This window comes from Labrus bergylta, chromosome 6, assembly GCF_963930695.1.
Source record: "Labrus bergylta chromosome 6, fLabBer1.1, whole genome shotgun sequence".
In the NCBI taxonomy this organism is placed as follows: domain Eukaryota; kingdom Metazoa; phylum Chordata; class Actinopteri; order Labriformes; family Labridae; genus Labrus; species Labrus bergylta.
In genome coordinates this window covers 32,614,966-32,627,881 of record NC_089200.1, presented here as the reverse complement: position 1 = coordinate 32,627,881, position 12,916 = coordinate 32,614,966, and the positions used below count along the sequence as shown (strand labels likewise).

General features: G+C 44.3%; 1 protein-coding gene across 1 annotated transcript in view; it reads left to right on the top strand.

Annotated features, from left to right (window-relative positions):
• Positions 1 to 12,916, top strand: part of arhgap39 (Rho GTPase activating protein 39) — a 79,449-nt gene that overhangs the window by 42,694 nt on the left and 23,839 nt on the right. The window contains exon 2 of the mRNA XM_020655936.3: positions 10,259 to 10,675. Coding sequence (XP_020511592.2) covers positions 10,259 to 10,675 — 417 coding nt within the window. The remainder of the gene's footprint in view (positions 1 to 10,258; positions 10,676 to 12,916) is intronic.

Genomic DNA, 12,916 nt, shown 5'->3' with positions numbered 1-12,916 from the left:
TCCAGCGCCCAAGAAAAAAAGCTAGGTGGACACAGGGCCTTAGGGTTTCAGATAAATATTGAAGACAATTAGCTCAACAGAAGAATGTTTCTGAATCATTAAGAAGGTTAAAGGCTAAATAAAAGTATGATTTCATAATTACTATATGTGTGTTGTGCTGCCTTATTATGTGTTGAATAGGAGAAGGCTGACCTTTCTGTGTACCCCTCCTCCTCTCCTCTCCTCATCCCTCTGTCCTTGTCCCAGGCTCTCATCCTATTCATGCCTTATAAAAGTGTTGTCAGACTGCTCACTGGTCTCCCGGCAACAGTGCTGAAGTGATTTAAGTGAGAAATGCTCTGGCAGAAAAACTGCAAACAGTGCAAAGTGACCTTTTGAGGAGAGGAGAGGAGAGGAGAGGAGAAGAGTGGGGAGGAAAGGGGAGGAAAGGTGAGAGGACAGGGGTGAGGAGAGGGGAGGAGAGGAGAGGAGAGGGGTGAAGAGGAGAGGAAAGGAGAGGAGGAGAGGAGAGGAGAGGAGAGGAGCGGAGCGATCAGCACGGTCTCAGCTCATATTCTCTGTTTTAGAGTTTGTGTTGTTCAGTTAGAGGTCTCACAGTGCTCAAACTCATCCTCACCTCTTAACAACGTCTGTTCTCCCTATGAGTCTAATTTATATCCATCTTTTTTATGAAGGTTAACATGCAGTGTAAGCTTATTGTCCCTGGTCAGAGCTAACACACGTCACCCGTTGATTAACCCGAATGTCACCATGTGATTAACCTCTAATGGACAGTGCTTCCTTCAGTTTGAGGAAATTAAGTGCTTTGGGAGGATTCTCTTCAGTCGTTTCTCTTTAAAAGCTCCCCAGGGAGCGATCTGACTGCTCTGAACCAACCGGCTTCATAAGTTGGAGATGTGGTTGTCACCGGGGTCATGAAGATTCAGGCTGCACTCTCAGCTCTGAACAGCTCGACGTCAAAGCATTACACAAATAAATCATGTTAGAATGAGTGCATCCAGGCGGGGCTCTCTGTGAGAGGAACCTCAGGCCAGCTCTGAACACCACAGTACAGATGTCTGGTCAGCAGGAGGCTCCAAGATCACATCACATCAAATAAACAGAGAGGAAGTGTGAAAGAGACGCTCTGTGTTTACAGGCAGACACGATTTAAACAACTTTCAGTGTTTAGTCTCCTTAAATAGAAGAGTAGAAAATTATACAAGCTCAAGTTTATTTAATTCTCAAAGCTCTTTTACGCCACAGGTCACACCTCCACATTCACACACTGATGGTAGAGGCTGCTGCGTAAAGGGTTCATCCGTATTAACTCATCCAGTCATACACATTCACACACTGATGGTAGAGGCTGCAGAGTGAAGAGTCCATCAGTATTACATCATCCATTCATACACATTCACACACTGACGGTAGAGGCTGCTGCGTAAAGAGTCCATCAGTATTAACTCATCCATTCATACACATTCACACACTGACGGTAGAGGCTGCTGCGTAAAGAGTCCATCAGTATTAAGTCGTCCATTCATACACATTCACACACTGATGGTAGAGGCTGCTGAGTAAAGAGTCCATCAGTATTAACTCATCCATTCATACACATTCACACACTGACGGTAGAGGCTGCTGCGTAAAGAGTCCATCAGTATTAAGTCGTCCATTCATACACATTCACACACTGACGGTAGAGGCTGCTGTGTAAAGAGTCCATCAGGATTAACTCATCCATTCACACACTGATGGTAGAGGCTGCTGTGTAAAGAGTCCATCAGTATTAATTAATCCATTCATACACATTCACACACTGATGGTAGAGGCAGCTGAGTAAAGAGTCCATCAGTATTAACTCATCCATTCATACACATTCACACACTGATGGTAGAGGCAGCTCGGGGTTTAGGGCGTTCAAGTTCATGTGGTGACAAGAACATGAAGTGGGAAGGGAGCGCTGGTAGCCTAGAGGGTGTGCACGCCACATGTACAGAGACTTTAGTCCTCATCACAGCGGCTGTGGGTACAAATCTGACCTCGGCCCTCCGGTCTCTCTTTAGCCGTCCTGTCAAAAAAAAAGGCAAAAAGCCTCCCCCCCACTATGGTGGCTTTAGGTGTCCTTTGACTTCACTAGACCCTTTTAGTGTTAGTAAACAATGTGATGTCTTTGGTGGGTGGGTCTTAGCTGGAGGCAAAACATTCCTCCAGGCAGACATTATCAGACAGTAAATACCTGATATGAAGTGTGCACTGCAGACCTTAGCTTTCCGATCATCTCCTCTGTCCAGTCCTTTCTCCTTATCGCATTTCTACGTGTTTGATGACAGGCAGTGGCTGGTATACCGTAGAATTTGAGTTTTGAGAGGTCAGTGTTTTTACTCTTTGGCACCATCAACACAACATTTTAAGAATCCTACCACACAGCGGCGGTGAATCGTGTTTTCCTCCAGTTCTTTGTTTTATCTCCAGAGAAGACCGTGATGTCATAATGACATCATCGTGATGTCATTGTGACGTCGGCCGTTAAAGGGTCTATAGGAGGTCTGCTTTCATCCCCATAGTTATCAACTTTCATGCACCTCAGAATGATTTGAATAAAAAGTAAACAACATTAAATCCTGTGTTTGAGATTCCTCCACACGAGGTGTGTTAGCCTCTGTTGTTTCAGTCTAAATGAGAAGCTTTCAGATGGCGTGCTAACAAAGCCTGTATCTGCAGGCACGGGGGGATCGCCAGCTCATCTGGGTCAACTGGAACACCAACACATCGACCAATTATGGCCAATTAATCTGCTACCATCTCTGCTACTGGCTTGTTCTGCTCCATTTGACAAACACTTTTTCTTACACTAGTCTTTCCCCCTCTCTCTCACACACACACACACACACACACACACACACACACACACACACACACACACACACACACACACACACACACACACACACACAGTAGCTAGCAGTAAGTGGGGCTGCTAAGTGCTCAAATAGATCACAGGTGATTCACACTGAGAACTCACAGAGTGATAGAACAATCTGGAGCTACATAGAGAAAGCCAATAAGACAGTGTTTGACATAAGGCAGCCCAAGGCCTTCACACTTTCAATCTATTATTAACCTTTTCACAACCATGTCTCTAAATGTGACAGAATCTGAAGGTCGATCGTCGGGAAACTGAAGCTGTGCTTTAGAAACAGACAATCAGCCAGCTCGGGTTGTCATCAAGTCATCAATCAGAAGTCAGGGCCTATCGTCTGACCACCACACTGCATCTGTGACAGACGGACAACACTTCCATTACTCTACGTTCTCTCATCGTTAACCATAGAGACGCTGGAGTGAAAATGGGTTCCATCGTGTGTTTTCTTTCCTCCAGCTGAAAGGCTGATGGATGATACTACAAACATAAACCAACTCTTTTTATTTGGTAGGAAAGCTGAAGAGAGACAGGAGATGTTGGGGGGGATATGACATGCAGTTGAATCCACTGCAACAATGACTATAGCCTCTGTACATGGGGCGCACGTCATGACCGCTAGGCCATCAACACTCCAATGAAGAATCTTTAAAAGATTTATTTTTGGGCTTTTGTGCCTTTATTGGAGAGATAGGACAGTTGATAGAGTCAGAAATCAGGGAGAGAGAGAGAGTGAGGGGAATGACATGCGGGAAAGGAAACACAGGTCAGACTCGAACCTGGGCCACCCGCTTGGAGGACTATAGCCTTCGTACATGGGGCGATACTCCCTTCTTAACAGCATTTGATTTTGAATCAAGCAAAGTATACTTCAACCCTTTAATGAGGCACATCTGTATTTTTTTATATTCAGGATACAGTGATCAGACACATTCTAGCATCTTAAGCACTGACTTATTCTGCATATTCAGTTGATTGATCAGGGGCAGGTGCATCATGGGTAATGGAAAGGACTTCTTTGGCAGTAGTTGCACTTTAGTCTCTGTGTGATCCATCAGCTGTCAGGACAGTGATCGATGCTGGGTTTCCCCCTCGTCCAGAGGAAAGAGGAGAGAAAGAAGCCGTTAAGCTGTGCTGTCAGTGCAGCTCCGGTCTGAGTGGATCACACACTCAGATCCACTTCAGCCACACCTCTGTGACATAAGCAGTTTAGCAGCTTTTAGTAGTGATAGATTTAGTGTCAGTGGATCTCAAAGACGTCCATCCTTCTATCCATTTTCTTCCTCTTGTCCGAGGGCGGGTCGTGGTTGCAGCGGGGCGAAGTAGTCAACCCAAACCCAAATGTTTTCCAGCTCCTCCTCCTGGGGGATTCCAAGGCGTCCCCAGGCCAGACCGATATGTAATCTCTCCAGTGAACTCTGGGTCTACCACAGTTGACAGCCTGGAAAGCCTCCAAAGAGAGGCGTCCATGAGGATCCTAACCCGAAGCCCAAATCATCTCAACTGACACCTTTCTATGTTAAGGAGTAGCAGCTCTACTCTGAGATCCTCACCCTATCTCTAATTTCCTACGCTTGTATCGTGATGTCATTTTTTCGGTCAATATCCAAAGCTCATGACCACAGGTGAGGGTTGGAACAAAGATGGACCGGTCTTTAGAAATAAGGTTCATTACAGAGCTCGTTTGAGCATTCACACCCCAAACCAAACGAACTATCCAACACAGAGACCAGAGTTTGTTTCAGACGGATCGAGCAGCTCAGGTGTGAATGCACCCCAAGGCGTCTTCTGGACCTCAGCAGTCTAAATGGTCCACTATTTGGGTGTGAAGTGCCTCGTTATATTTTGGTATTTGTGTATTTGTTGGGTGTCCCGCAGGGTGAGAGGAGGTGTTCTGGTGATGCATTCAGCTGAACGCTCTCTGCATGGCACCGTGGGGTGAAAGGCGTTCCAGACAGCGTGAATATCAAGAAGAGAATATACTTAGCCAAAAGAATGGTCACATGACAGAGTTTAAAGACACAGGCTGAGGGAAGGGAAATGAAAATGCCACAGTCTTTGGTGGCCCTGAAATGTGGCAAATATCCACACAAAGTCAATCACACAGGGACACACAGCTCGTCAATCACGGCCTCAGGAAGGTCAACTTTGATCCCCAACATCTTTATGGTTTTTATTTGAACAGCTTGAGCCGGGATATAAAGGCTGTTAACATAATTGAATGTGCACCTCACTAAATGGCAGGGTAATACAGAAAATGGAGACAGTGAGTTAAATGTGACTGCAGATAGTTTAAGAGAAGAACCCTGAACCGCTCTCATATTACAGTCACATTCAAAACCATGTGGACCTTCTGATGTCTTCTCTTCATGGAGTGTCTCCTTGTTCATTTATTAAGAATGTCCTCAAAGTGCAGTCTTGAAATCTTTTAGTCGGGCTACATGCAGATCTGAACTACAATGAGGAGAGATCGTCTTGATCTGCGTAAAGAAGGCCGTTCAAAGGAAGTGTAACATGATCATCAGTGATCATGACGCAGTGATTTGTCTGATTGAGGTTGACATTATCATTAATTTCATTTAAAAGGTCTGCCAGAAATGGGCACTCAACAGTTTCTCTTATAAATAACCGTCATGGGGATCAGCATTTTATCCAAACCTTTCCTCATCTCATGACTCTGAGCTCAACATCTCTGCTTGTTTACGGCTCATGAAAGCGTAAGATAAATATAGAAATGATGTCGCTGCCTTACTTTATATTTTCTTTACTTTTTAAGCTCTGATGTGAGAAAAAACAGCAGCGTGTGAATCTTTTTGTCTTTACTTTTTGAATGTGTTACTGTGTCTTTAACTGAAGCTTACTGATTCAGAAAAATCTTAAAGAAGTTCTTAAAGAAGTAAATCTTTAAGAACAGCTCACTGATATTCAGCTTTTATTTAAAAAGACTTCCCTTAAAGGAGCAGTATGTAACTCTGTCACCTAGTGTTTAAAATGGGTACTGCAGTCTAAATTCTAAACATTGTAGAGAGCTGTCCCCCCCCCCCCTCTCTAGTCGATGCTCACACAGGTCACCATGTGGTGGACTCTGAAGCTTCAGTGTTTATCCAGCTCTGCATGGGTCTGTAAACCTTTCTGTGTTCTAACCTCTCTCCATTTTTCAAAAGCATCTCCAATATTGATCCTAGTTTGAGCACGTTTCTGCTCGTGGAGCTTATTAGAAACATGCAGAGGCTTTTTAGGTCGGGTACAATCACTTCTATCTGAACCACTTCTCTTGCCCACTTCCATCGCTGCAACACCTGTTGACCTGATAACTGCTCTCATATCTGACAAACCGACGCCGTGTGGGGGGGTGTCTTAAAAGCGTCTACCTTCTCTGGTCCAAACAAATCCAGAGCATTCAGGAGCAGAATCTAAAGTTAGAAGGAGGACATACTGACTGCTGCATTGTTGTCAGAGAAGCCAGCACTTCAACATGGCATGTTTCCTTAATGTCTGATCAGATAGTAAGATACCTTTATCATTTCACTCACTACACATCTCACTGATTGGACCTTTAAGAACAGGTTACTGTATATTTTCAGCAAATGTAACTCCAGCAGGATGTCTTTTGTGTTGGATTAATCCACATATGCTGCTCTAGTCAGTATTTCTGGCAGATGATGTATTTGGGATCAAAATAAATAGTGCTGTGTGTGTTCATGTAATGAAGGAAAATGTCCCCCAGTTGTCATTGTGTATCATTGGTGTCTTTTTAGACAGAAGTGGAGTTAGTAGTACGTATTAAAAACCTTTAGATAACAGTCAGTACTTAGTAGAATAGATTTGAAGTGTCTTCTGGTTTGACGAGAGTAAAAGCTACTTATTCTGAAAGTTTATCCTGCTCGTGGGAGAGACTCAAACCGTTTCAGACTTGCCCTGAAGTCTTTTTCCAGCATCACGTCATCCTCCGCTGTTGCTTCATCCTCCTCTACACGCAGGTATCCTCCCTCTCTCTGCCAGCCCCACAGGTATTGATTGACCTCTTCAGCACTAACCGGTCTGCAGGCTTTAACCACGCAGCAGCAGATTCAAAATGTTGTTCAAATGTAAATAGATGAACTGTGTGTGTGTGTGTGTGTGTGTGTGTGTGTGTGTGTGTGTGTGTGTGTGTGTGTGTGTGTGTGTGTGTGTGTGTGTGTGTGTGTGTGTGTGTGTGTGTGTGTGTGTGTGTGTGTGTGTGTGTTTTGGCAAAGGAATGTGTCTATGTTATGGTGTGTAGGTGTGTGTGAGTCATATTAAAACCTCCTTTACTCCTCCTGGAATATGAGCGAGCCAAAGAGGTATTAGAGTGAGTTTGTTTTAGTTCTTCAGCTTTGTGAGATTCTACTTCATTAATTGTAGTATAAGGAAGCTCTTTGTGAAGTTTTACTAAAAAGACATTTTTCATTTCTCTCACTGAACAAAAACACGTTTTCCCTGTTGGTCGACTTTCCATCAGTGTTCAATTCAAGTATCGCGCTGAAAGAAGTGAATTCACAGAATAAACAAAATGTCAGCGTTCTCTCTCACTAAGAAGATTCTGCAGCACATGAGGGGTATGGTGAATATTTTCAAGAAATAAAAAAAAGATATTTTCTTATGAATATTTTAAAGCAGTTCTGAAACCACTCAAGCTTTAAATCACTCTCCTCAGTGTGTGTGTGAAGAAATCAACCCAAAGTTTGATAGAAGCAGCAGATCCATGTTTGGTGAATTTCATTGGCTACCAGAGATTGGCACTCATCGGCACAGATGTGTGTAATTGACTGTCAGAACAGAGGAAGGCACCTCCTTTCAACAAAGGCTCTGATTGGCTTTTATGAGGTGTCATGTATGAGCAGCTCTGTCAAAGGGATTCACATATAGCCATTGTTGTTTGAAAGCATCTTAATGTAACTGCAGACCGACAAATACAGCAGCTGGAACATCGGTTCAGAGATAACTTGTGGCGACCAGCACCTTTAAGTTGACGACCTCCCCCCCTGCATCACAGACGCACACCATTAACCAGGAATAAAATGCTTTCTTAAATGGTGTGAGCCTGTCTCTCTGGACCCCCCCTCGCTGTTTACCCTGCACCCTCCTCACTCCGGGGATGGGTGACGCTGCGTGTTGAAGGGATTTTATTGCCTTCATCATTATGGTCATCAACTGGCCGTTAAATTGTGTGACCTTCAGTTCTATTTAGCAGAGTTCTGTTTGTCACCAGTGTCTGATAGTCCAATAAGTGTTGACTGCTGTCTTTAGAGCGCTCCACTTCCTGTCATATTACACTCCAAATGGTCAAACCAGCACGATGAAAATAACTGTATCATTTAAATGAGTCTCTGTAGTGACAGTCGTGTTGAAGACTAGATCGGTCTTGGTCTGAGGACCGGTCTCAGTCCACTCTTTGAAGGTCTAAGACTGGGCGGACTTCAGATTTTAAATCAAGACCATCACTGATAGGCTATGTAGATCTACACTGCGGGAGTGGAAGGAGACGACAGGAGGAGAAGAATCAAATCTTAAAAAACCTGTTCATCTGAAGTCACAAATATCTCTTCACACTTATTATAATCCACATTCAGCTGACCAATACAGATACACATCTTATCTCAAGATATATACAAAAGACTTGTCAGGTGAATGTGGATTATAATCAGTTTAAAGACATTTTATGACAAGAAGTTAGACGAACAAACTGAGACTGAGATTTTTGGTGTCGTGGTGGAAAACGAAAGTGCAGATAGATAAAACTTAAATAAAGACAAACATCTTACTTTATTGAATCTTATTAGGAGTTTCCAGAGATATTTATGCTCTTAGTCTTGTCTCGGTCTTGGAGCACTTTCTGGCATGTCTTGCACTTGGTCTTGTCTCTGTCTCGATCCCTAAACCTATTTAGGTTTTCTAGTCTTCTGACTACTCAAAGCACTTCTACACTGCAGGTCACACCTACACATTCACACACTGATGGTAGTGATCACTATGATCCATCAGAAGTAACTCATCCCATTCATGCAGGGTTAAATGTCATGCACATGGGCATGTTGCTCAGCTGGGGATCGAACCCTCGACCTTCTGGTTGAGAGACGACGACTCTACCAACTGAGCCACAGCCGCACAACCAATGTGGTAAATGTGGTCGTTCTTGACTGCAACACAGCTGTACAGTCTGGGCCGTAGTGGAAGTATCTGTTCTGCTTTAGTCAAACATGGCCCCCTACTGACATGTTGATAGTCTTTGGTCTTGTGCGTGCTGATCTGCAGTTTGTCCCACCATGTTTGAATTTAAACCGGAGAGTGGAGAGAGAAAAAAATCAATTTCCACCGAGAGGATTAAGAAAATAATTCTTCTACTTCTTCTTCAAACTCATTATTCATGAACTGTGGAAGTCATCACGCTGGGATTATAGGAGTAAATATTTTTGAGCTTTTTTAATGTTTACAGAGACCCTGTGACGAACTGGACTCCACAAAGTAAAACGTGCTACATCATTTATGAGCTGTGTGTCGTCATGGTGACAAGGAGCTGATCACTGTGCATTTCAGAGCAGCTTGTAATGAGACTTCAGAGTGAAGCGTGTAAAAGTGCCATATAAAAGAGTCATATGAACACAGAGTTTGCAACTTCTACCATCAGTGTGTGAATGTGTATGAATGGATGAGTTAATACTGATGGACTATTTACTCAGCGGCCTCTACCATCAGTGTGTGAATGTGTATGAATGGATGAGTTAATACTGATGGACTCTTTACACAGCAGCCTCTACCATCAGGGTGTGAATGTGTATGAATGGATGACTTAATACTGATGGACCCTTTACTCAGCGGCCTCTACCATCAGTGTGTGAATGTGTATGAATGGATGAGTTAATACTGATGGACTCTTTACTCAGCAGCCTCTACCATCAGGGTGTGAATGTGTATGTGTGACCTGCAGTATACAAGCTCAAGTTCATTTATCATTTTCACTTAAACAGACAAAAGCCGTAGACTTGATTGAATTCTAGTTTTGATTGATTGAAACCCTCTAACAGCAGGTTTGATGTCTTCTCTTCGATTATCTGGGTGTCTTTATACTTCTCAGTCCTGATTCCAGTCGAATCAGGAAGTATAAACAGTATGCTTCCACTTGTGAGCTCTGAGGAAGTCTTTTTTTGTTGCTGAAATGTTGATGGAAAGTGGCCGTGTTTGGTTCTGAGCGTATCATACTTGTTTGGTCACTTTCACAGAGCAGTGAGCTGTTGACAGTTGTTGGTGCAGGCAGAGGTTGACCTCCAGTTCTCACAGCTCACAGTCACTTCATTTCACAGTCAATTTGTCTCATTCTGAACTTTCTCCCTGCAGGTTGGAGTGGGTGGAGATCATTGAGCCGCGCACGCGGGAGCGTATGTACGCCAATCTGCTGACGGGCGAGTGCGTGTGGGACCCCCCGCAGGGTGTTTGCATCAAGCGGACAGGTGACAACCAGTGGTGGGAGCTGTTTGACCCCAACACCTCCCGCTTCTATTACTACAACGCCTCCACACAGCGCACTGTATGGCACCGGCCTCAGGCCTGCGACATCATCCCCCTGGCCAAGCTGCAGACTCTGAAGCAGCACACCGACGCCACCATCCCCCGCCCTGCCAGTGGAGGAGGAGGCAGAGTGTCAGCTGATAACAGCCCGGGGCGTAACAGCGGGGTCAGCAGGGAGGGGAGCACCTCCTCTTCCCTGGATCAGGAGCTCTCTGAGAAGCAGGGCAACAGAGACGAGGCGGACAGGTAAGAGTGCTCACTTCACAGGGATCGATGAAATACTTTCAGGGTCACAAGTCAGAGAATTAACATTAACTGTGTATTCCATCAAATTCAAACATCCAGGTCCATTTATAAGTTACATATGGAGAGGTGGGTAAAGCCTCTCTTTGGCTGCATAGACACATATAGAACCGTAGAAAATCTTAACTCTTCAGTCTGTAAGGGAGTGTTCAGTGTAGAGCATTGTGTCCAATGATTGATTATTTATAAATCACTTTACACACAACACTGTAGATCCAAAGTGCTTTAGGCCCCGTGTCCACCTGGAGTTTTTTCTCCGGGCAGGAAAGCGCTGGATTTGCACTCGGGAGTGTCTGCATGAAGCGTTTTTGCGTTGAGAAGAAAAGTGCTGCACGTCCGTCCTGTATCCATGACAACAGTCTGTTGACAACGGCCGCTGTATGACAGACACTGCTCCGTTTCTTTTTACTACATGTTTTATATTTGAGATCAAGACTTTACTGTATCTCAAAGTGTAACAGCTTACAAGCCTCTGCAGGTTTTCTGCTAACTGCTATTATTTACAATTACTTAACAATAGTAAAGCAACACCTGTAATGGCTGCAGCAGTAACAGCTCCAACACACTGTGGACAGTGAGGAGGGCATCCAGATTATGACAGCATGCAGCTGAATGACTCTACGTCAGCAGTCTCTGGTTCCTTTTGTTTGCTTCATTGGAACAACACTACCTGAGGGGTATGATAGAAACACCTGGGAAAGTAGGGTTCACATTTTCTCATGTCATAAAGAGGAGGGGGAGTTTAAACCTAACATGACACCTGTAGTTTAGTGGTAAAGGTCAGGACTTCCTGTCCGTTTCTCTATTATCACCCCGTCCCCTCCTTTTAGTTTCTCTCACTCACTGTCCATGTCCTTCCTCTCTCACCTTCAGAGCCTCTCTCTCTCTCCCTCACTCTCTCTCGCTCTCTCTCTTCCTCACTCTCTCTCTCTCTCTCTCTCTCCCTTTCTCTCTTTCTCCCTATTTCTATCCCACTCTCTCTCTCTCTCTCTCACTCTCTCCTTCTCTGTGTCTCTCTCTCTGTCTCTCTCTATCCCTCACTCCCTCTCCTTCTCCCTAGCTCTCTCCCTTTCACTCTCTCTCTCTCTCTCTCCCTCACTCTCTCCCTCTCTCTCTCTGTCCCTCCCACTCTCTCTCTTTTTGTCTCACCCTCAGCATCCTCTCTCCCCTCCCCGTTGTTGTAATCTGCTGCAGTCTGCTGTGATTGGTTGATACTCCTGTCTGGGTCAGCGTGTCTTGTAAATGTCAACACACACACACACACACACACACACACACACACACACATATGCATGTACGTACCTTAGCAGTTGTAGTTAGTCATAATCATTGTGACACCCAAAGTAAATGACTGTTCTCTGAGATAATTACAGACTCTGATGTTTGAGGCTCAAGGAGAACAGCATTTATGATGACACAGACTTTTATATATAGATATAAAGCAGGCATGTTTATGAAAATTAAAATGCATCTACACAACAACAATTACGATTCATTGCACTTTTTGGTCAGAGGATTCTTTTTTATATTTCAATGAGGAGGTGTTCACACATCCAACTCTCTCACGAAGAAGGTGCTTAGGACATCCAACTATCAAATCCTGCACCCTTCTCCTGCTCGACATCACCAATCAATTAGAAAGAATCACAACGTTTCTGTCCCTCTGAGAACACACCTAACAACATCCAAACTGAAATGTGTCCTAACCCGAGCAAGAGGAGTGTGCAGGTGTTTTTCTTTTCTGATGAAGAACAATGAGGAGGAAGTACCAGTGAATTTAAAATAAACACAAATTACCATGGCAACCAAAACAGCTTCTGCAACTAAGTGACAGTCAGCCGTTCCAAGAAGAGGCCAGTTTCCCAATGATGACATGATGACCTGCACAGCTCCATGAAGTCTTATATTATCTATTCTTTATAACTATTCAAAGTAGACTAACAGCATAGTGTAGTCGTGTTATGCCGGTTCACCATGAGCATTTAGCTTTGGCAGTTAGCAGTGTGTGGTCAGGCTGAGTGGAGTGGCGGGCTGAAGATGGTCTCTGGAGAGAGTGAACGATTTGAAGGAAAGCAGGACAGGCAGTTTGTCAAAGACCGCACAGCTTCCTCTGTGACAGATGGGAGCTATTGACCTCTACACAGCTCTGCCTCCATACACACACACCAAGGATCCTATTAAAGG